General features: G+C 38.5%; 1 protein-coding gene across 2 annotated transcripts; it reads left to right on the top strand.

Moving 5' to 3' along the window:
* The first annotated feature begins 8,779 nt into the window (after positions 1-8,779).
* nr4a2a (nuclear receptor subfamily 4, group A, member 2a) lies at positions 8,780-13,542 on the top strand. 2 transcript variants are annotated; one of them, XM_039694306.2, is made up of 8 exons: positions 8,780-8,883; positions 9,381-9,489; positions 9,619-10,487; positions 10,754-10,883; positions 11,084-11,247; positions 11,596-11,798; positions 11,925-12,103; positions 12,205-13,542. In XM_039694306.2, the coding sequence occupies exons 3-8, from the start codon at positions 9,621-9,623 to the stop codon at positions 12,459-12,461; spliced, it is 1,800 nt and encodes a 599-aa protein (XP_039550240.1). In that variant the 5' UTR covers positions 8,780-8,883; positions 9,381-9,489; positions 9,619-9,620; the 3' UTR covers positions 12,462-13,542. The 2 variants fall into 2 exon arrangements, with proteins under 2 accessions (XP_039550240.1, XP_039550239.1); XM_039694305.2 differs by having other exon boundaries at positions 9,600-10,487.
* The last annotated feature ends 10,873 nt before the right edge of the window (positions 13,543-24,415 follow it).

The raw sequence follows: 24,415 nt of genomic DNA, 5'->3' as shown, positions 1-24,415 counted from the left end.
GGAGTCCCATGTCTTATGACACTTCCTTGTACACCGGTGTTAAGAAAATTGAGTGTTCGCACATGTGAGGTGTTAGTGTGAGGCACTGATCAATTTGTGTGGCATTTTGATAGGTTGTGTTTGAAAAAGGAAATCAAGATACTTCCTGTCAGATTTTTGTGTTACATAGAGAATTGTGTGTTGTGTTTTCCAAAAAGTCAAAGGCCGTGTTTTTTTTTTTTTTTTTTTTTGTAGGTTTGGTTTGTGGTTCTGGGGTTTGAGTGTCAGGTTTCAGAAATTGTGTGACAAATAAGGATTTTGTGTGTAAGTAAGCAGTTAAAGGGCACCTATTATGGCATTTAAAATGTTCCTACTATTGTTCTGGGAGTCTCCAACAGCATGAATGCAATGACAAAAAGCATTTATTTTTACCTGATTTGCTCACCGACTCCCAAATGATTCGTACAACGACTCATTTTTCCAAACCACTCCTTTGCGTGACGCTAATCGGCGGTGATTGGTCAGATGACCCAGTCAGTTATTGTTTGTTAGCCCAACGCATAAACATATTGATAAAGCACTGCAGTACTACAAGACGCTCTATTATTTATGACAACTCCAATAACAGCGACAAACATTTCACATATTTAAAAAAAAATTGACATTGGAGACCTAGAAGCTGCGCTGAGCGTAACTTACACACACACACATACTTATTGTGCCTTCCCTCCTCGAGCGCCGATAATACAAAACCTATAAAAGCAACAATTATTACTTACAGGTTGTGATTCGGAGGAGAAAGCTGATCCATATACACTGTCTACTGAGCCCTCCTTCAGGAACAACCGGCTTGCGAATCCACATTTGAATTCATTTATGTTTTTGAATGATTCGTCATTAAAATTATGAGAACACAATCGGGCTATCCTGTTGTGGTATCGGAGCCCGTTCTCATCTCAAAGCGCCATATAAGACGCTTTTGCAAAAGCGTAAATATCCAACGCACATGGCACCCTTTAACGTGAAATGAGACGCAGATATATTTGGGCAGAAGGCGCCCCCTAGTGGTCTAACCCTTACCCTACACCATACCTAAACTTAACCATTAACCGAAGCGTCTCATTAGACGTTAAAGCAGGGGTCGGGAACCTATGGCTCGCGAGCCATATATGGCTCTTTTCAGGATTTTATATGGCTCTCCCAATTTTCAAATGCTGACTGAAAAAGTCTCTCAAAAAGTAAAATATTAAGAGACAATTTGAGATGCACCATGCAGCACTTGTTAATCACTTGTTTATGATGCCCGTTTCTCAATTTGTGTGGTGTCATAACACCGGACGAGAAGCGTCTTAGGACAGAAGTATCGCACACCGGACGAGAAGCGCGCGCCGCGTCTAGGAAAGAGGTAACGTTATTGCACACCGGACGCGCAAGTTTATGGCCGGCAATATTGTAATGTTTAAACTAAAGACATTATGGAATTAAGATAATGTCTGTACTATGTTATAATTGTACTGTACAATTAAATACAATCGTTGAAGTCTGCAGAACACTTTACCTCAGCAATTCTCATTTAAGCAGCTGATTTCTGAAAATGAATGTAAAAGTAAATATAAATTGCAGCACACAGTGAAGTCAGTATATAGCCTACATTAACGACGGTTTGATACAAATAAAAGTAAATTTTATATAAAACTATGTAAATGGCACTCTGTGGCAAAGCAGGATTTCGAACAAGGTTCTGCTGAGCCGTTGCTGGGCGCCGCGGACAGACACTGAATGTGCCGCCGGTCACCACTCCTAGGGGGCTGTTAACACCTGGCCACTTCATGCGTTTTCTCAAATCGGATAGCTATCTGATTTATCAAAACGATTCCATTTACACGCTGGTCACATAAATGTGTTTTTGCAAAACGGATATAAATCCGATCTTCAATTCACGCGCTATGCAGATTTAATGAAGTGCGCGTCACCGAAAGCAACAGATATGAGCCGAAATTTGATCTTTGGCTAATTTCAAAAAAAGCAAAGACAGCAATAAAGAGAGCGGCAACAGTCCTGGTAAGATCATTTCTTTTCTTTAGACTACTTTTATGGTAGTGTTAATCGTCTGCATCTTACTTTCACTTTGATTTGCGATGCGGCGCGTTGGCTTGGCGTTCAGCTGCTCATCTGAGGTAATGCGTGTCGCAGTAGCGTCGTCATATCTGACTAAAATAGCATGACATATAGCCTATAATACGCTCTCACACGTTTGTTTCTTAGCATTTTGGGGATGAGTAAAATTTACATATGTGGTTTCAACAACCAGATGCATTTACACGATGTCCAGTTTCGTCTGGAATGCGGCCCAGACCACCTCCTGAAGTGGTTTGAGCGATCGGATTCAAATCCGTCTCAAATGCGTTTCGGGGGGCATTTACACCTGGTCTTTTCACGATCGGATCGCTATCCGATCTCAGAAAACGCTTGAAGTGGCCAGGTGTAAACGGCGGAGTCATAGGGAATAAAGTGTTTGAATTTTAAATGAGGCGCTGCGCTTCTCGTCCAGTGTGCTAAGAAACCAGCATGTCAGTGAACAAAATATCAGAAATCCCAAGTCTCCCGGAAGCATATTGAGCGTCTCCGGTCTCCCTGATGCCCGAAAATTAGTTAAAATCTCCCGGAATAGAGCGACATAGAACATGCTGCGCGCATAACACGCGCGTATGTTATGTGCCTCGCGAAAGCTAGTCAGCCCCACCCCACACACATTTTTTTTTTTTTTTTTTTTGGAAAAAAGTGTTGTTGTAACGTTATATAACTACCAGAACTGCTACTAGTGCAAGTCGTATATTACTACTGTTGTTATTATATATTACTGTTGTAAATTTGTCTAATATACGAGTGTAAACTTTGCTCTGGCTCTTTTGAAAAAATTCTCAATTTTGTTTAGTTTTTTTGGCTCTTCTTGGTAAAAAGGTTCCCGACCCCTGCGTTAAAGGGTGCCATGTGCGTTGGATATTTACGCTTTTGCAAAAGCGTCCTATATGGCGCTTTGGGATGAGAACGCGTTGGGTATCGTTGCAAATATGAACTCTAACCACCGATTCTTCGCATGCTTGTCCCTGGTAAATGAAAACAAAGTGGCTGAACTGTCTTTGCATCGTAGAACACAGCGTCTTCTCGACATGATGCTATTCAGCTGAAGTATTTGTGTTCTAGACTTCAAGTTTACACTTCCGTCTACTGTGCGCGGCCAATATGCTTATGTTTCGTATCTACGTCACTACGAAACAGCTAATGACTCGTTTCAAAAACAATTCATTTCATAGAATCAGAGTCGACTCTCACTTTTGAAAGATAATAACTTTATACGGTGCACTTTCAGATATAAATCTTTGCAGGATGTTTTCATTCCCTTAGAGCTGTATTCCACACCACATGAACAGTCATTTTCAAAAATCCATGATAAGGGCTCTTTAAAAAAAAAAAAAAAAAAAAACGAAAAAAAAAACTGTTAGTTTCCTAAAGCAAGAACCTTAAAACAAACTCACCAAGGAAGCTGTTTGTGACAGGATCAGAGGTGAATCTTCATCCAGAGGGTCGGCCCCGAAGCACGAATATCAGACTCCTCTGTGCGTTACGTAACAGCGCGCTGCTTCTCATGGGACGCTGGCCATTATCACCTGCTCCAACACATGCACACCAACTAGCCATTCATTTCACTGTCACATGACTTCAGGGGACTCTATGCATTTATAAATGTGTTCATTACTATGCAAGTCTTCATATTCTATATGATGGATTCAGCAAAACACAAATCATGCATTTTCTGCAGAAGGACAGAGAGAGAGAAAAAGTGACAGCAGAAAAAAATAAAGAATGATCAATCACATGCTAATTTATTTACTTCCCCCACTCCTAACGAGTGACCAGCATGATTAATCACAAATATGCACGCCACATGCATATGACATTGTTTAGTGAAATACAGTGTAAATTCAGTGCTCTCCATAATCCTGTGTTTGACAAAGAACACGTAATTTTCTTTAAAACAGCATTAAAGGTGTAAACATTCAGCATTTTACTATTTAGACCTGCATACACATCTACACACATTTTGGGCAGATTGGCTTCTCACTCATCTTTTAGAAGACATCAGATGAAAAAAAAAGAGTGGAATTGTATATTATTTGTAACTCATAACTCAATTCAGAAAAAAGCAAATGAAGCCAACTTGAATCTTATTGCCACAAAAAATAAAACCTCATTTTATTGAACCTCATTGGAAACAAAATATAAAATAACAAAAAAAGATTTATTATATCAATCCTTTCAACTGGAGAGCAAATTTTAGAGCCATTCTTCTTAAAGACCCCAAGTAATTTCACAACTTTTTCATCAAGGCCAAGTTATTTGAACTTTGCTGCCATATTAATTCTACAGCTCTATATTTATATTTTATATTATAGAGTTCTTAATGGACATGTTGATAAAATGAACACAATAGAAGCAAACTGGCTGTTTTTTTTTAAAAAAAGAAAAAAGTCAATGTAGAAAAAAACAACATTCATTGGCTCTCGTGAGACTCATGATTGTTTTATGATGAAAGGGAAACTAAACTGTTATAATTAGCAGAACATATGAACATATTTGCTAAAATGACTTTGCAGAAGCTGAAGGGTAATTAATTAGACTAATTGGCAGCACTTTTCATCTTCCTTCAGACTGACAGTGATTTTTTTTTTTCTACTGAAGCACAATTTAACAATTGATTGTGGCATAAGAGCCCACCTGCAGCTTGAGAATTCATTTTCACACAAGAAGGAGAGAGAGAAAAAAATCCTCAACTAGGATATATTTGCCCCATGGCATGAATATGCAAGAACTCACAATATGCCGGCAGAGTCATTACTAATGTTACTGCCAATTACAAGGCATGTCATGACACTGATTCATGAATATTCAACACTGACAGATCTTCATGCTCGCCGCAGCGATGCATCTCGTTTTACAGCTTCACTGAGGTAGAAGAGAAGGGACCTTCATCACAGCACAGAGGAGTCATCCTGCAATACAAGCAGTTTCATTAGGGTTAAATAGTTAAATGTGTGTTATATAAAAGTGCATGAAAATGATGGAGTGCTCCCTTGTTCCGTAGAACTCACATTAAAGCATATTAAGTAGACATTTGGTCCTGAAAAGAAAGGATCTTAAATTGGAAAAAAGACATAGACCAGCGCCTTGAGCAAAAGAGGTGCTTTAAGACTGCAAGAGGTATGGATTTTTTTTATATTTTTAAATGAATCTACTGGGGAATTGAATCATGCAAACAACAACGTCTGACCTTTTTGAACCTGCATTAAATTTCATCATCAAAATCAAGTTCAATCACATCAAGCGCGGAGTGATGTTTTTTAAATCATAAAGTCATCTGTTGGCCAATGTCACCAGATTAATGCTGCTTATCTCAAATAGGGAGAGAGCTGGACACATATGATCCTTATCTAAATAGGCTCTTTGTGCCTTTTTAGGAGACAATGTCTTGGTTGGACAGTGAGTCCACTCTCCTTGATAATAGCATTGTCTATTGTCATTGTCTAGTATGTCACAGTGATTACTCAATTTCAAAAGTCTGTTAAAAAGACATTTCCAATTAAAGTAGAGTTGGCTTGCACCGTTAATATACAGTGATAGGAGGAAGCTCTCTCACTCACAAACATGAATTAGTTAAAGGAGTATTTCACTTAAAAAAAAAAAAAAAAAAATGCTGATAATTTACTCACCCCCATGTCATCCAAGATGTCCATGTCATTCTTTCTTCAGTCGAAAAGAAATTAAGGTTTTTGATGAAAACATTCCAGGATTTTTCTCCATATAATGGACTTCAAAATGGGAACCAAAAAAGTTTTTCAGTGCAAACTGCAACGACTTTAAACGATTCCAGACGATGAATAAGGGTCTTATTAAAACGATCACTCATTTGTAAGTTTGTAAGTTTTGTAAGCTTACATTGGTTGCCTTGCTCTGTTCTGTGATGCGTGTTTTTGACTCTTCTATTCGAACTCGTTCATCAAAATGAACAAATCTTTTCCAGAGTCAACTTGTTCATTTAGTTCGTTGAATGAAACAAATGACATGCAAAAAGATTTGTTCATTTTGATAAATAAGTTCGAACAGGAGAAACACACAGAACAGAGCAAGGCGACCATTTCAGCTTATAAAATTTAAACTTTTTTTTTTGTTTGTTTGTTTTTTTAATGAGCGATTGTTTCGCTTGATAAGACCCTTATTCATCATACTGAAAGTGTCTTTTGGACCTTTACTGGTTCCCAGTAAAGTGCATTATATGGAGAAAAAAATCCTGGAATGGTTTCATCAAAAACCTTAATTTCTTTTTGACTGAAGAAAGAAAGGCAAGGGCATCTTAGATGACACGGGGGTGAGTAAATTATCAGCAAAAGTTTTTTTTTTTTTTTTTTTTTTTTTAAAGTGAACTACTCCTTTAATGGTCTTAAATATACTATATTCAGGCCAACACACAATCAAGGTAACCCTTAAATTAAAGGTAACCCTTAAAATTTTAAATGACACTGGAACACCTTCGATTTTCTGCCCTGACTCTAGACGGTCTAACATGAGCAACATACACATTCAACTCAAACATGTATAGCGCTGTCCATGGTACTTCACCTGTTCAGTTTCCAGGTTATAGTGCTGAATGGACAGCCCCTGTCAAACACGCTACTCCCTGAATTTTTTTTTTCTCTGTCTTTTTGTTTTTTTAGTTGTTAAAGTTGTTAAAGTCTGGATTCTTATTATATCTTTATATATATTCATTCCCCTCTGAAATGCATACCCAGCAGCACACACACTAGCACACACATATTTTCTTGAGACATTCCATTGACATAATGATTTTTATACTGTACAAACAGTAAATTCAATCCCCTAACCCTACAGCCACCAGAAGGCTTAATGCATTTAAAAACAACAACAAAAACAACAACAACATAATTTAGTGTCATTTATAAGCTGTTTTGCTCCTGGGGACCAAAAATGTCCCCGCAAGGCCAACAATTAGTAGTACTATCCTCGTAGAGGCATTCGGTCCTCATAACACCAGGACCACACACACACACACACACACACACACACACACACACACGACACATGCATTCTTCAGCGTTTAATAATTGGGAAATAACTTCAGTCCAATTTGATTGCTCTTCATTTGCTGCCTCTTCTTCCCCATGAGCAGTGATTAAACTATGCATATATATAAGGCAGTTAGTAATTAAATGAGCCAATGGGCAATTATTGCTTAATTGTATGTAATTTCCCTTCATTAAAAAGGTAAATGAAAGCAGACCATATTGTGGATATAAAACATTAGATATAGCAATAAACCCAATCAGGTGTTGAGCACATGGCTGGTCGCTTTGCCTGTCATTGGTTATGTGGAACATGTCTGTTTTTAAAATGAGACATCATGGGGATGTTCTGTCCCCACATATCAGTCTTGAATGGTAGAGAAGTGTCTCTGGCTCATTGACAATTTGCTCGACATAAGGCTAGAATACATTGCTGTATTTGCATGCATTTATAACACAATATTATATAAAACATAATCCAAAATGATTGTCAAGTGGGCGGTGAACAACAGTGTCCTCTAGAGGTGACTACCACCTCCATTTGGAGAACACCATGGTTTAGCTCAGCAAACATCATACAGCCAGAATACAATCAGTTTTGTAAGAGGTATTGAGAAAACCTCACAGGCCTTCATTTCTTTTGTCATAGAAAGGGGAATGAGCAGAGGTTTTTACATTGTGGTTTTAACTATATAAGGCCAAGAACTGTCCTTTGTGGCAGAGATAATTAATTATAATTAGAAAGTGTGTTGGTTTTTCACATGATGACCTGTCTCAAATAACAATAACACCCACCAGTCAGATACAACAGGGCAAAGACTGTTTGAGAGGAAGTGTCGTATTTTTCTAGACTGCAGCATGGGCTCTGTCAAAGCCGTTGTTTTCTGCATCACATTTCTTTACTTTCAACATGTGTATTTATAACAGTATATAACAATAATGCAATTAAATTGAAATGACCATAAGAACCCCTCTGCTAATGACCCATCTTCCACCTCCTGGAAAACTTGTACAAATAGATGCAAAGATGTAAAGAGTCTGTATAAGACCTATGCTGTCTTAAAAGGGAAGCTCTTGTTTAATAAAAGCTGGGGTGTGTTGAGTTTAGTCAACAACAGGGCCTACTCAAAGCCATATTTGTTGAGATGTAGTTCTATCAATTTATTTATTATTTCATTTCCACTGCTGTTTCACAGAGTATTGATCAATGGCTCCATATTGTTTGTGTTTAAACTAATATTAGCAGCATTTACCAAACCATCTTTTTTGAGAAAAAAAAAAAAAGTTCAATATATTTAAAAAAAAAACTGAGAACATAAATACTGCCCCTATCATTCACACTGTTATCTTTATTCACACTGTTTTGTGTGAAACATTTTTTTTTATTGTAATTTATTTGCGTTTATCAAATTATACTGTGCCCACTAAAATATGCATCACAAAACAGAGGTACATTGCTATTCGATCATGGGGAATATATAATACAGCAGATCTTGGTGAAATCACAGGCATGTACCGGCTGTCAGTCAGTCCTCAGATTGGCAGAAGAGTCTCGCAGCTGATTGGTGCTACTCACATATGACGCAGATGACGTACTGGACTCAAGCACGTGGGTCTCACATAAACAAAGACACATTGGCAGACAGAGCTCTACATGCCAGTGTTGAGCTCCGAGCTGTGCGGACAACACGCCGTACTGGACATTTACACACATATTCTGCATCACAAGCATATGGATACAATATAGTTTTGCTGATGGTCTACTAAGGTATGTCATTGTGTGTGTGTGTGTGTGTGTGTGCAAATATGCAGTTTAAAGTAAGCATAGCAAATTTGTCCTGTGGTATCTTTGCTTTAAACAGTTTGTGATTTCTGTTTGTTGGTTTCTGCTGGTTTTATGCAAACTATTTTGTTGTTTTTCTTATAGCTGCGATGACAAATCAGTTTTTATTCAGTCCTTGTCTGAGACCAGAGACCAGCTCTGGCTTATGTGGAACTGTGAAATTTATGTGAAATTGTGATTCTTCAGTCATGCATTTATCAAAATGCATTAAACTCGAGAGTAAAAACAAATAAACGAACGCGGTGCGCAAAAACTTAAACTTTCGATCCATCTCGCATATTATGTACATGTTCAGATACGGCGCAAGAAAGTGTTTCAAATTTCTAAGTTTCAGTGAGCTATATCATTTTGTATGGGCTAGTTGCTACATGGAACTACTCAAATGTGATGCAAAATCAAGTGAAAGTTGTGTGTTTTATCAGAGGGAGAATCCAGAGCCGAGTCGTTTGTCTTGAACTCCTGTAATACATTTCATCTGTTGTTATCACCACCTTCATCAAGATCTGCAGTGGAACAGTCCCACGACTGAAGGTACTTTTCACTGAAAAGTGATTTTACAAAGTTGCACGTAAGCTGAAAACTGCTTTCGATGGCCATTCGGCTTTTATTCTCAGGCTGTCTTTCTGTTTTGTATTGATTAGGCTCCTGTTTTGTTCGCAGCCATGCCCTGCGTCCAGGCTCAGTATGGCTCATCCCCGCAGGGCGCCAGTCCTGCATCTCAGAGCTACAGTTACCACACCAGCGGTGAATACAGCTGCGATTTCCTCACACCAGAGTTTGTGAAGTTCAGCATGGACTTAACCAATACCGAGATCACCGCCGCCACCACCTCTCTGCCCAGCTTCAGCACCTTCATGGACAACTACAACACCAGTTATGACGTGAAGCCGCCCTGTCTTTACCAGGTGCCCCATTCTGGAGAACAGTCCTCTATCAAGGTGGAGGAAGTCCAGATGCACACATACCATCAGCAGAGCCATTTGGGCCCGCAGTCAGAGGAGATGATGGCCCACTCCGGGCCTATGTACTTCAAACCGTCATCACCTCACGCTCCGGGAACGGCGAACTTCCAGGTTCAGCCCAATCACATGTGGGAGGACCCGGGCTCCTTGCACTCTTTTCATCAGAACTATATGACCTCGCACATGATAGATCAGCGCAAGAACCCCGTGTCCAGGCTCTCCCTCTTCTCGTTCAAGCAGTCTCCACCAGGAACACCTGTTTCAAGCTGTCAGATGCGCTTTGACGGGCCTCTCCATGTGTCCATGGGACACGACGGTCCCGGAACGCACCGAGCCCTGGACAGCCAGAGTTTCGCAGTGCCCAGTGCTATCAGGAAACAGGCGGGCATCGCTTTCACACACTCCCTACAGCTCAGTCACGGCCATCAGCTGATGGACAGTCAGGTGCCGTCACCTCCGTCTAGAGGATCACCGTCCACCGAGGGTTTGTGCGCGGTGTGTGGGGACAACGCGGCGTGTCAGCACTATGGAGTGCGAACGTGTGAAGGGTGTAAAGGCTTCTTCAAGGTATTTATATTTTTATCATTATTATTAATAAAAATATAAATTTGTGGTTTGGTCGCCGGTCATTTCGATTTTCTCTAATAACATGAGTAAAATGAGACATGAACTGGCATTTCAGGACTAGGCGTTTAGGCTATATTTATATTTTATTTTGCTCCATATGTGATCAAAGATCATATACACATAAAATAATATCAATGCTTATTTCTTAAATTGTCAAACGTTTATCTGATGTCATTTAAACGAAATCTTATTACCCACTTTTTTAGCGTACAGTACAGAAGAACGCCAAATATGTCTGTTTAGCCAACAAAAACTGTCCTGTGGATAAGCGCCGGAGAAACAGATGTCAGTATTGCCGATTTCAGAAGTGCCTGGTGGTCGGGATGGTAAAAGAAGGTAAATCGCTACAATATTTGTCTACACTTCTCAAACGTGCGGAGGGGATGTATGCATCTCAATCCCTGTTCATTAGAACGTTTCCCTCACTTGCAATAGAGTGCAACTGCAAATATAGTTATCCCCGATTTAATTATAAATACATTTTACATCACGCACAACAGCTCGTTGATAGTAACAGTCTTGTGTTGTTTTGACAGTTGTCCGAACCGCCAGCTTAAAGGGTCGGCGAGGCCGTTTACCCTCCAAACCCAAAAGTCCGCAGGAGTCTTCGCCCCCCTCTCCGCCCGTCAGTCTGATCAGCGCCCTGGTCAGGGCTCATGTGGACTCCAACCCTTCTATGAGCAGCCTCGACTACACCAGAGTGAGTTATATTACATTCATCTTTAATTTTACCCATCAGCTTAGACTTTAAGAGAGGAAAGTCCATATATGACTCGCGGATGACTTTTGATGCGCACCCTGCGCGAAACTGACAGAGCCAATATTAGGAATTTAATATCATACAGTGTTTCATTATAAACTTTCAACACTTTAAGGGTGGCATATTTTACTGTCTAAATTGCTTTTGCAAGAAAGAAGCCAGTGAAATACAGACACAAGTTAAATTAAAGAGGGGGGAAACTCTCCCCCTTTTAGAAATGGGCTTTGCAATTTCACGGGTTATATATTTTAAGGGAGCTCATTAAGTCATGTTTAAATTAAATTCCAGTTCCAAGCCAACCCGGACTACCAACTGAGCGGAGATGACACACAGCACATCCAGCAGTTCTACGACCTCCTCACCGGATCCATGGAGATCATCCGCGGATGGGCAGAAAAGATTCCCGGGTTCACCGACCTGCCGAAACCGGATCAGGACTTGCTGTTCGAGTCCGCCTTCCTGGAGCTTTTCGTGCTGCGCCTGGCGTACAGGTACCGAGGCTTCTTGAGAAGTGGATTTGCTGCTTCAAATTTTATTGGCTCTGCAATAATCATGAGCCGCTTAAATCCCCGTTTAATGCGCGTAGTAATTAATGGGCGCTTTGTCATTAATTTCAGGTCCAACCCGATGGAAGGCAAACTCATCTTCTGTAACGGGGCGGTGTTGCACAGACTGCAGTGCGTGCGTGGATTTGGCGAGTGGATTGACTCTATAGTGGAGTTCTCGTCTAATCTTCAGAACATGAATTTAGACATGTCTGCTTTCTCATGCATCGCCGCCTTAGCTATGGTCACAGGTAAGATCCGTTTTATTATACCGTTCAGAGAATTGTTACTATTTTTTTATGGCATGTTCTTATAAGCTAGAATAATAATAATAAGTATTATTATTTTGCAGAGAGACACGGACTTAAAGAACCCAAGAGAGTTGAGGACCTTCAAAACAAGATAGTAAACTGTCTGAAAGATCAAGTCACCTTCAATGGAGGCGGCTTGAATCGTCCGAACTATTTGTCCAAACTGTTGGGGAAACTACCTGAACTGCGCACACTGTGCACACAGGGTCTGCAGCGCATCTTCTACCTAAAACTAGAAGATCTGGTCCCACCACCAGCAATAATCGACAAACTGTTTCTTGACACTCTGCCCTTTTAAACGGAAAGAGAGAGAGAAGGGGAAAAACTATTTCAAACAACCTCAGAGAACTTCCACAGACTCCCAAAAAAAAAACAAAAAAAAAAAAAACTGAAAGTCTGATTTTTTTTTTTCAAACCATGCCAACCATCGCCAAATGAAAAAGGATCCAACAATTTAAAGGCTGGAAAACTCCACGCGAAAACTATAAAAAAATAAATAAAATAGCCTAATAATTATACACTTTGCCATCGGCAAGCGATTTTTTCCCCTCTTTATCCCACCCATTATCTGCCTCTGAGTATCTCAGAACAGATGCAAATGTAAAAAAGAAAAAAAAAAGTAATAATAATATGAGAAATTATAATAAAAGACAGATTATCCAATACTTTGCCTGATTTTGAACAATGACAAATATCTCGCCACTAATCATTGTTAACTGCAAAACGTCTGTATTCTTGGAAAAATCAGAGTAGTAGAGTGGAGTGTATCATACGCCATTTCTATATACCTATTCAATAGATTTATGTAATTTATATGATGTGTATAAAGCTTGTACAGAGACAGTTTTTTTTCCTTTCTTTTATAACTTGTGCCTGTGTATCTCTGTCAGGTGGAAAGGAGACGCATGTTGTAGAGGACTCTTGTCTCTATTACACACTCTATATTCCGGACACTGTGTAGTCTGTTAGATTTTATAAAGATTCGTAGTATTTGGACAGCTTTTAAATATGGCACATGTGGATAAAAATACCAGTATCATCTGTACAGGTAAAAAGGGACCCATAGTGTTTGTAAAATTGTCAGACATTCCTTGTTTGTATGTGCTGTATTGTTGCTGTTTAATATAAACGTTTATATATTTATTTTGAGTTTGCCGTTAAAGCATGGTGCAGTTGAAATGATTTCAGACGCATCACCGTCGTCTTTGTTGAATGTCTCATATGTGATTTAATTTGTCATTTTTTCCCCTGTAGGTGTGTGAAAATCATCACTGCCTTTTTCTATGGTTTAACTAAATATACGCGTTCGGTTCGGTTCCGAATCCGAATCAAACTCCACGAGAAAAGAACATTTAATGTTTACAAATAAAACTTTTAAATAATTTCCAAGGAGGAGCCCTGTTTCTTAATCACATTTCAAACTGAAGAGGGAATTCATTGTACCGAAAATAAACTTTTTTTTCTTTGATGATCAGAAATTGCTCAAAGAAAAAAAACACATTGCTCAAGGAAAAAACAAAACAACAACAAAGATTATTATATATATATATTTACATTTCCCTCACGTGAAAGGTTACGCTTTCTTTTTTCATTTTCATAAAAAAGTAAGCGCTACCTATATATCGACTGAATGACATTTAAACCGCAGATGGCAAATAATAATTCCGCGGGGAAAAATAACCATTTTATGAAGTATCCATTTTATATGTTTTTTCCCTCATAAGAATAAAAATAAATAATAATAATAATAAAACTTAAACGAATTCACTTCCCAGTAAACACGGAATCTTTTTGAAAGTTTGCCGCACAATAATAATAATTAGTAATATGCACGGGACATTTATTTCCAATTATTCCAAAGAGTTTTGTGCTTTAAAAATGATCTGAACAGAAATATATTACATAAGCATATTCGTCATTCAAATGCATAAAATTGTTTTCGCAAACAGATTTAGTTGTTTTTGTTGTTGAACGTGATATAGACCTACAGGTGTCTTAAAAATTATTAATTATATTACAGACGGTTAGCAAAATGACCAGCCCGATGTCACATACACGAAAAAAACACTTTTGGCGTATAAATGCCACGAGAAATGACACTCGTGGTATAGATACGCATCTTCATGAGACTGTGTTGCAATGACACCGATGGACGAAAAAGTAATATAAAAAACATTGGAGCTAAATAATCTATTTTAAAAGCAACGAAATTAAATTTCCGACAATTTTACTGAGCACTTATTAGAGCGATTGTAACACAGCTTGTATATTCTTTCAGGCTTTCATTAAAGTTCAGTAAATTTCATATACATACATACATACATATATATATATATATATATATATATATATATATATATATATATTCTCCGATTTTTATTTTTAAACTTTAATTCAGGATACGGAATTGGATGCAGGTAGTTCTTGTAGGTAATTACATGTTGTAGAAAAAAAAGTAAAACATGTAAGCCTATCTAAAAATAGCGTAGCCAATTCTAAATATGAATGCGTAATATTACTTTTTATTTATTTATTTATTTATTTATTTATTTATTTATTTATTTTTTCAGTTATTTATCAATTCCGGGAGATTGCTCCATGACTGGGTTTAAAGTTTCAGATAGTGTCAAGGAAATTAAACTTAAATAATAAAAAAAAAAAATAGCGAAATGTTAATTTTACTCTTTATATTATTCTTCGTAATTATATTTTATTCTTTTTATTAAACTCTCGTTTCTCCTGCACTATTACAGCGGTATGCCACACCACAGCACAATTAGCTTTACTTAGCAGGGATCATTCTCTAAATTATTTAAAGCAGTGCGGATTTGGAGAATGCAAAGCGTGCGTATAATTGTTTTACATGACTGATGTGTGTGCGCGTGTGTGCGGACTGGTGTGTCTAAAACCAAAAGTAAACACGCATAAATGATGTTAAGGTTCTATAATCTGCCGGCTTGATCACATGAACACTGACGTTAACACCAAGCTCACAAAGAGTATGCGTTTATTTTGCCATTTCAAACTCCTGCAGGATATTTGCAGGACAATGTAAAATCCACACAATCACAAATTAGGTTTAATGATTTTCTGTTTAAAATGCGTGTATAAACTAAAACGTGCTTATCTTGGAGACTTACACTTATTTTGTTGCGAGCAGGTGCATGTGAAATACTATACAAATGAACTTGAGACATGGGAACTCACATTACTGCGTCCCAGGAAAGCATGACAATATTTAGACCATAAATCAATGGAAAAATATAAACCTAGAACACAATCTTGTGAACATCTGCATTTTGTTTTGTCCTGTGGGACTTTTTTCTATGGCTTTGGAATGGAGATGATAGATTTTGGCGAAACATCTAACTTAAAATCAGACCGGCTGTAGCATGCTTGTCATAACTGTCTCAAGTAAGCAGATTATGTTTATGCATGTTCATGCACACTTTCATTGTTCATTACTGAAAAGTGAACAGTTCTTTAAAGAATTCTGTCTCAAGTAATTATGTATATTTGGTTATATATATGTACATGTGTATATCCACTTTCATGCACACTTTTATTGTTCATCACTAAAAAGTGAAAAGTTTTTTATGGAATTCTCTCAAGTAAGTATATATATTTGGTTATATATATATATATATATATATATATAAAGAAAGTGTGCATGGATGTACATATAATATATTTGGAAATACATGCAAAATATAATATAATATAATATATATATATATATATATATATATATATACAAAGAAAATGTACATGTATGTGCATATATATATATATATATATATATATATATATATATGCACATACATGTACATTTTCTTTGTTCATTACTGAAAAGTGAACAGTTCTTTTTTGTCATTCACCATTCATGTTCGTGTAGCTCAGAGAGAACATGAAGGTGCCTCTGGGCAACGTCTGGGAAAGCTCACAATCGCACAATCTCTCTCTCTCTCTCTCTCTCTCTCTCTCTCTCTCTCTCTCTCTCTCTCTCTCTGCTTCCCGTTCTCCCTCATTCTCCTTCTCTCATCAGCCATGGCATGGCTGATCTTTTCCCAAAGTTCTCACAAGGCAAAGAATTGTCTGAATAATTAGATCTTCACAGCAAAAAGACTAATTCCAAGTCAAATTAAGATTACACTCAAAAGCAGTTTGCTGACATTTAGCAGATCAGTTAGAGGGACGCTCTGCAGTGTCACAAGCTTGTACCGTGTTGACTGAAGTAATCATTTAGGTTGGCAAGGGCCTAATCTCTGCACAAAGAAAAAAAAAAAGCAGCGTGTGACAGAGAGACACGCTCACCTTACACATGTCAAGGTATTTTCATGCAGCTCTAGTGCTTTCACTCCAATCCTGCGTGTTTAAATAGAGACGAATCACAGAGCATTTCACTGCGCCTTTATCAGTTCTGACAGAGGGGACGAATATGGCGGCGGTCTCCTATATGCTTTTGGTCTGTCACTCTGCTCTCCGGGTTCTGCTTAGCACTGCAGATAATGCAAACGCAGAAGGAAAGATGAAAATAACACGCTCCGTCTGCACACGGAGAGCTCAGAGGCCGCAGGCACTTTGTCGTAAGTGCTAAAGCTGGAAACCTAAGAGGAGCGAAATTATAAAGCAGTGCTCCACTCGGACAGATCCCGACAGTCTTTTACTGATGGGATAGATGCCCTAAAACACAGTCATTAAGCAGTGCGGAACGCGTTCTACCTACTTCGGATGATGTCATAACTCGGAGAGACCTTGGAGTAACATGGTCAGGAGATGTATAACTGAATGGAAAGCAGCTCTCTTCCCACCAGGGACACAGCAACTTCCTGTTGTTCTGTTGTGTGGTTTACATTTGCTCAGCAGTCTTTGTGAAAATACACACTTTAAATATCGGTTTCCATATGCAGCAGCAGGCAATGGCATCCGTGACATGTGGGCTCGCAAACACTGCGCAAATCTGTGCAGAGCTAAAGCAGATATTGTGTGTTGGCAGAGCGCTCTGCTGGGGTTACAGACATGGCCTTTAATGCAGTCCCTCAAGTGTGTGTCAATACACATCTAAAAAATGACAGACGTCTTCACTGTGTATTTCATTTCAACATTTATTCATGACTGGCACAATAAAAGACTAAATATTTCTGTCCAACGATCTGACTGAGAAGAGATGAGAAACAGCACTGTCTGATGAGGAACGCTTTCTTTGGAAATACATGCAAACGTTGAAATATTACATGACGTGTCCCTTTGGTTCACTCACTCTCAGTTTTTTCAAAAATCTCTGCCCTCTGTAACCTCTGGCCTTCACTAAGTTTGAGAGAGTCAGACAGGTGTATGTCTCAGAGCAGTTTGTGACACTTCTATTTCATACTTTAGGACATGAAGACTCTTATATATAGGGGAGACCAGGGCCAGTGGCGTAGGCAGAAATTGTATTTTGGGCAGGCCAGTGAAAATGTGAGTGGGCCTTTAGTTTTTCCTAGAAAAAATTACTAGCCATGCTAGTCAGCAGTGCAAATACAGTTCACGGGTAAACCCGTGTCAAACTGACCGGGAGAGAGGGAGCAAGAAGCGGCCGCCGCCAGCACCTGACTAGCCTTCTTGTGGGTTAAAGAGTCTGAAGAACTGGGCTGGGTGGACTCGGTAGATGAAGGTAGTGGCGTGTCTTCTTCCTCAACTCTTGCTTTTTTCAAATAGCCATTAAGAAAAGTTGTTGCGCCGCTGAGAGTTTTCCTGTTGGAACCCCCGGCAACCATAGCAACCAATAACGTTCCGGAGGGAGGCTTTCTATAACTTGCTTCAACAGTTACATTTTATTAGGGAAACAAATTAAACAGAAACAGCAATCAACAATAAGTCAGGTATATATTAATATATTTTCTTAAATACATTTGAATAATAAAAATAAACTAAAAATGTATTTTTATCAAACAACTGGGTGGGCCAGTGAGTAATGTGGGCGGGCCAGTGCTGCCCTGGCCCAATACTGGCTACGCCCTTGTTTTATATCTAAGGTTTACATATAAGGGAGACCGGAGAGTTGTCACAAGATTTATATCTAAGGTTTACATAGGGGAGACCGGGGCTAGTTGTCACAATATTTATATCTAAGGTTTCAACGCATTCTCACCCCAAGGCGTCACCTTTGACCATGCTTCAATATTTGACGCTTTAGGCGCCCTTTAGCGTCAGTTACATGACGCGATCCTACAGCGTCATCTAAAGGAAAGCGTCAGTTAGATGACGCGGTTAGGTTTAGGTCTGGGGTGGGGGTAGGGTTACACGCGATCCTAGGGCGTCATCTAACTGACACTAAAGGGCGCCTAAAGCGTCAGATATTGAAGCATGGTCAAAATGCTTCCCAAGGTGTCAGTTAGGTGACGCCTTGGGCTGAAGGTTTACATATAGGGGAGACCGGGGCGAGTTGTCACAAGATTTATATCTAAGGTTTACATAGGAAGGACCGGGGCTAGTTGTCACAAGATTTATATATAAGGTTTACATATAGGGGAGACCGGGGCTAGTCGTCACAATATTTATATCTAAGGTTTACATATAGGGGAGACCGGGGCGAGTTGTCACAAAATTTATATCTAAGGTTTACATATGACTGGGGCTAGTTGTCACAATATTTATATCTAAGGTTTACATATAGGGGAGACCGGGGAGAGTTGTCACAAGAGTTATATCTAAGGTTTACATATGACCAGGGCGAGTTGTCACAAGATTTATATCTAAGGTTTACATAGGAAGGACCGGGGCTAGTTGTCACAAGATTTATATATAAGGTTTACATATAGGGGAGACCGGGGCTAGTTGTCATAAGATTTATATCTAAAGTTTACATAGGAAGGACCGGGGCTAGTTGTCACAAGATTTATATATAAGGTTTACATATAGGGGAGACCGGGGCTAGTCGTCACAATATTTATATCTAAGGTTTACATATAGGGGAGACCGGGGCGAGTTGTCACAAAATTTATATCTAAGGTTTACATATGACTGGGGCTAGTTGTCACAATATTTATATCTAAGGTTTACATATAGGGGAGACCGGGGAGAGTTGTCACAAGAGTTATATCTAAGGTTTACATAGGAAGGACCGGGGCTAGTTGTCACAAGATTTATATATAAGGTTTACATATAGGGGAGACCGGGGCTAGTTGTCATAAGATTTATATCTAAAGTTTACATAGGAAGGACCGGGGCTAGTTGTCACAAGATTTATATATAAGGTTTACACATAGGGGAGACCGGGGCTAGTCGTCACAATATTTATATCTAAGGTTTACATATAGGGGAGACCGGGGCGAGTTGTCACAAAATTTATATCTAAGGTTTACATATGACTGGGGCTAGTTGTCACAATATTTATATCTAAGGTTTATATATAGGGGAGACCGGGGAGAGTTGTCACAACATTTATATCTAAGGTTTACATATGACTGGGGCTAGTTGTCACAAGATTTATATCTAAGGTTTATATATAGGGGAGACCGGGGAGAGTTGTCATAAGATTTATATATAAGGTTTACATATAGGGGAGACCGGGGAGAGTTTTCACAAGAGTTATATTTCAACACATTCTCACCCCAAGGCGTCACCTTTGACCATGCTTCAATATTTGACGTTTTAGGCGATCCTACGGCGTCATCTAATTGACGCTAAAGGAAAGCTTCAGTTAGAGGACGCGGTTAGGTTTAGGTATGGGGTGGGGGTAGGGTACACGCGATCCTAGGGCGTCATCTAACTGACGCTAAAGGGCGCCTAAAGCGTCAGATATTGAAGCATGGTCAAATGCTTCCCAAGGCGTCAGTTAGGTGACACCTTGGGAGTGAGAATGGGCTGCATATTTAAGGTTTACATACAGTAAACCTTAAATATATAATATATATAGGGGAGACCGGAGTGAGTTTACAAAAATATTTATATACAGTATAATGTTTACAAAGATGACATTTTGATTTTAGTTTCTGTCCAACAAACTAAAATCAAAATGTCATCTTATTGTATCTAACAAAAGTCACAACAGAACATAATAACACCACAACTTGAAAGCACTTTAATACTTGCATAAGTAAGACATTATTTATACAACGAAGCTAGAATTTATTAGAAAGTATGTGTTCTCAGGACAGGAACATTTTCCATAGATTTCAGGTCAGAGCAAGTTACATCCATTTTGTACAATAAATTCAATGCAGTGAAAAGTTTTGTTGGTCTATGTAGAAGGTAGGTTTACCTTGTTTGCTGTTTTATTAATTGCTGTGTTTCATTATTTATTTATTGCAATATTTTTGTATTTTGCTAAAAAGTTAAAACAGGCTGTTTAATGTCAGACTACTATGTCGACTATAGCAACTCCATGTTATGTAACAACATGCTCTGATGTGCTGTTGCAAATGATCAATGTGGTCAGTGGTCAATGAACCATCCAATTGTTCTTGGGAAATAACAGTGGGAATGTTCAAAAGTTTTTTTTTTTTTTTTTTTTTAGGTGTGCATTTATAAGCTTTCAACAACAAACCAGTTCCACAGTCTCCACTGTATTGGGGTTGATTCTGTTAACTTAAATATTTTCATATATGATGATATAACAGATGCCCATTGTGTTTGCTTGTTTTTATGCAGACTAATACAGCTTTCACATCATTAGTCAAAACCGAAGAAAAACTACAATAAAACAGAAACATGAAACCCTTAAATGTTAAATTACAAATAGGAACTTCTTTTTATAATGGTGTTTAGAATAAGAAACATTTTCTATATTATTCTAGTATATTTTGTTTGAGTTAAAACAAAAACAAAGAGAGAATGATGATTGTCAAGAAGTTGTATCGTATACTGTACGTCCTGGTTCTTGTAGTCAGTGAACAACAGTTTATCATGGTGAGAATGGGCTGTATTACAGTGTGTATCAGTAAAGTGGGTCAGAGACTTTACACAATCCTACATACAGCTAGAGGTCACAACACACACACACACACACACACACACACACACACACACACCTATAAGAGTGAATGTATTCTACCTATTCAATGAATTGATATTGTTTAATTATAGACTATTGATCACACATATTCAATAGACCGCTTACCTTCACTGCGAACAACAACAATGAATTGGAAACATATAAAGCATGTATCTTTGTGTGAAAGACAACACACACACACACACACACAGAGAGAGAGAGAGAGAGAGAGAGAGAGAGAGAGAGAGATCACTCTTTACATCCATTCCTTTATTGATATTAGTAATCAGACACCAATCCCTCAGTCATGTAAGGAGAATGACCAGATGTCAACCAATGACTGATGTCACTGCATGTGGAAATCAAAGCGCTGTCCCTCTGAGTTCTAACAGATGTTATCACACACATCAGGACCGTAAAAGACACTAATTATTTAAAGATCCACTTAAAAGTGACTGACTGCAGCTGTGGAAGACACACTACTCATAAATATTTAGCTCAGACACAAGTTATGGGCTGACCCGCTGTTGTGCATTGATTCCTGATGAACATTGTTAAATTATTATTTCACGTGTGGTCAGCAACACTGCCCTGCATATGTAAGTAATGCAAATGTAGATAAAGGGGAAATGAAGAGCAAGTAAAAATGGTTGCACTTTATTTTAAGGTGTCCTTGTTACAGGGTAATTATACAAATAAGTACTGGGTTATATTAATTAACAACGCATACTTTACTACAGGATTAGGGTTTGGTTAAAGGTTAGTTGCATGTAATTAGGCATAATTTACTGTTATTACTTCTGTGTATGTAACATGTGTAGTAACATGTTACCGTCAAAATCAACAAACTGGCAAGATTTAAAAAATCATATAATTTTGAATAATTTTCTTGAAGATATATGTGTGTGTGTGTGTGTGTGTGTGTGTGTGACAGTGTTGTCTTTCACAACACTAATTACAATTACAGAAATGAAAGAAGCAATTACTATACACATACACAATATGATAATAATAATAATACAAGTAAAAGTGATCTTGTTTGATAAACAGATTTAATATAAGATTTGTTTGTTTTGTTTTGCACAATGTCAAAATTGAAATGTGTTATTGTTATTGTGCGCATCTATCTCCAGGAGCGGTTCCAGGTTCAGTGGATATCTGGATTTTGACCTTTTCAGCTTTCTGTTGCCGCTGCACACTGGATGCTGATGACAGATCTATGTCACTGAAATTATCAGGCATGCAAAGTGGTAAAAGCAAGTTGATAAAAAGCAATCACGACTTGGTGCCTCCAAAGCCAGTAAAAAAAAACATGAAAAATAAAAAGATGATTATGAACTTAGCACTTATGCTGGTCCTCCTGCAGAAAAAAAAACTGCTCTGCTGTGTTTTAATGCAGACTGTGTCTTCTGTGGATGTGGGTTTGCATGTTAAACAGATCCACGGCCCATGCAGCTTTTATTGAAGTATTGAACAGGGTCATTATGTCTTCTGATCTGATTGATAAACTAAGGTAATACTTTCCGTCTCAGTAACATGCGGAAGCAGTTAATGTTTCCCAGGGCAGGCATATTTCCGATTCAGTTGCTTTTAATGAACCTTCCCTTACTGGTCAGTGGAGTAGAAAAAAAACATTCATTCATGTCTTACGGGAAAATAGACAGGGAGAGATTAAGTTTAGTAAATGGAACAACAGATGGCAGATGACCGGGAGAATTGTGATTTTGTGTGTGTGTGTAAATAATTGCTTTAATTATATGACTAATCAGAATAATTATGTTAAATAACTGAGCTTTTAAAAGTCGATGACCAAACACAGGGTCTGAAGATAAAACAGACACACAAATTAAAGGCATATTTTGATGACTAAACGTTTTTAATTTAGAGTGCATGTTGTGCATGTGCATCTGATGTCATGATGTAAAATGTCAAAGTGATGGGCAACATTCCCCCTGTCAGCATGTACTTACACTGAACCTGCAACACCATCTATAAGCCACTGTCTCTCTCAATCTCGCTCCATCTGCATCTCACTCTCTCTCTATGAGACAAACCCATGCAAGAGTAATGTGTTCGTGCTTGGTAAATTGCACAGGCTTTTGTCCTGAAGGAATAAGGATGTAAAACTGCGCACGCCTCATTTCTGACATTTGGCATTTGTAAATATTCCATTTTATTCTGAAAATAATATAATAAAGAACTGAATGCATTTTTGTTTTTATGTTTTTGAGGAGAGTATTGTTAGGTAAAGATCTGAAACCACAGCGTGTGACTTTTCGCATGAATCGATGATGAAAACACTTAGTATGTGTCAATACATCAGTTTGTATGAACCAATAAGTTACAGTATCATCTTTCATTTATTTCCTCACCACACACGCACACATTTACAGTATATTGATTGTAGGCCTCATTGACCTGTTAATTAAATACATTATCACTTTTAAATTGTCAAAAGAAAGAAAAAGTGAAAAAAAAGATGTTAACATTGTTACAAAGATTGTGTACACTAAAAATTTTTTTTTTTTCATTTACCGATTTTTTAGATTGCTTAAGCACATTTTTCAAAACACTACACACAATTAGCACAACCACTCACCCAATTAGCAAAACATTAAAGATCCTTTGCATAATTCAACACTCTTGTAAAAATTATAAACTTCTGCTTAAAAACCACAATTTGTTACCATATGAAACACACACGTTTCACATTACTAAACTCTGTTTGCACGAGTTACAGTCTGCTGTGATAAACATCTCTGGTTACGTACAGTATGTAACCTTAGTTCCCTGAAGGGAATGAGACAGATGGCATGTAACCCCAATGGGGACACCCCCTGCATTGTGCATCCTGAAGCAATTATGGAATCAGTCCAATGGAGAGACGGTACATCCTAGGCGGGTGACGTCATCGACCAGCGCAACAGCTTCTGATAGGCCTGAAGGAAGCGCTAACGGGCATGCCGGGAGTATGGCATGGACACGCAGCGGCTCGCTCCCTTCAGGGAACTAAGGTTACATACGTAACCAGAGACGTTCCCTATCAGGGAACTTCGAGCTGCGTGTAACCGCAATGGGACCGCTAATACCAACGCCGCCATACAAGCAAGTGTCCGCCGTGTGAAGTCAGAGTGCACATTCAGACGAAAGCACCTGCGCCCCAGGAGTGGAGCTGAAGTCAAGATGATAATAGTTGAAGAATGTGTGCGGTGATGACCATCCTGCCGAATTACAAACGTCTTGGATAGATACTCCTGTCAGAATTGCCTTGCGTTGAG

This window comes from Pimephales promelas, chromosome 7, assembly GCF_988280905.1.
Source record: "Pimephales promelas chromosome 7, fPimPro1.hap1.1, whole genome shotgun sequence".
Classification (NCBI taxonomy): domain Eukaryota; kingdom Metazoa; phylum Chordata; class Actinopteri; order Cypriniformes; family Leuciscidae; genus Pimephales; species Pimephales promelas.
The sequence above is the reverse complement of the archived record's forward strand: the minus strand, read 5'-3'. Positions and strand labels throughout refer to the sequence as shown.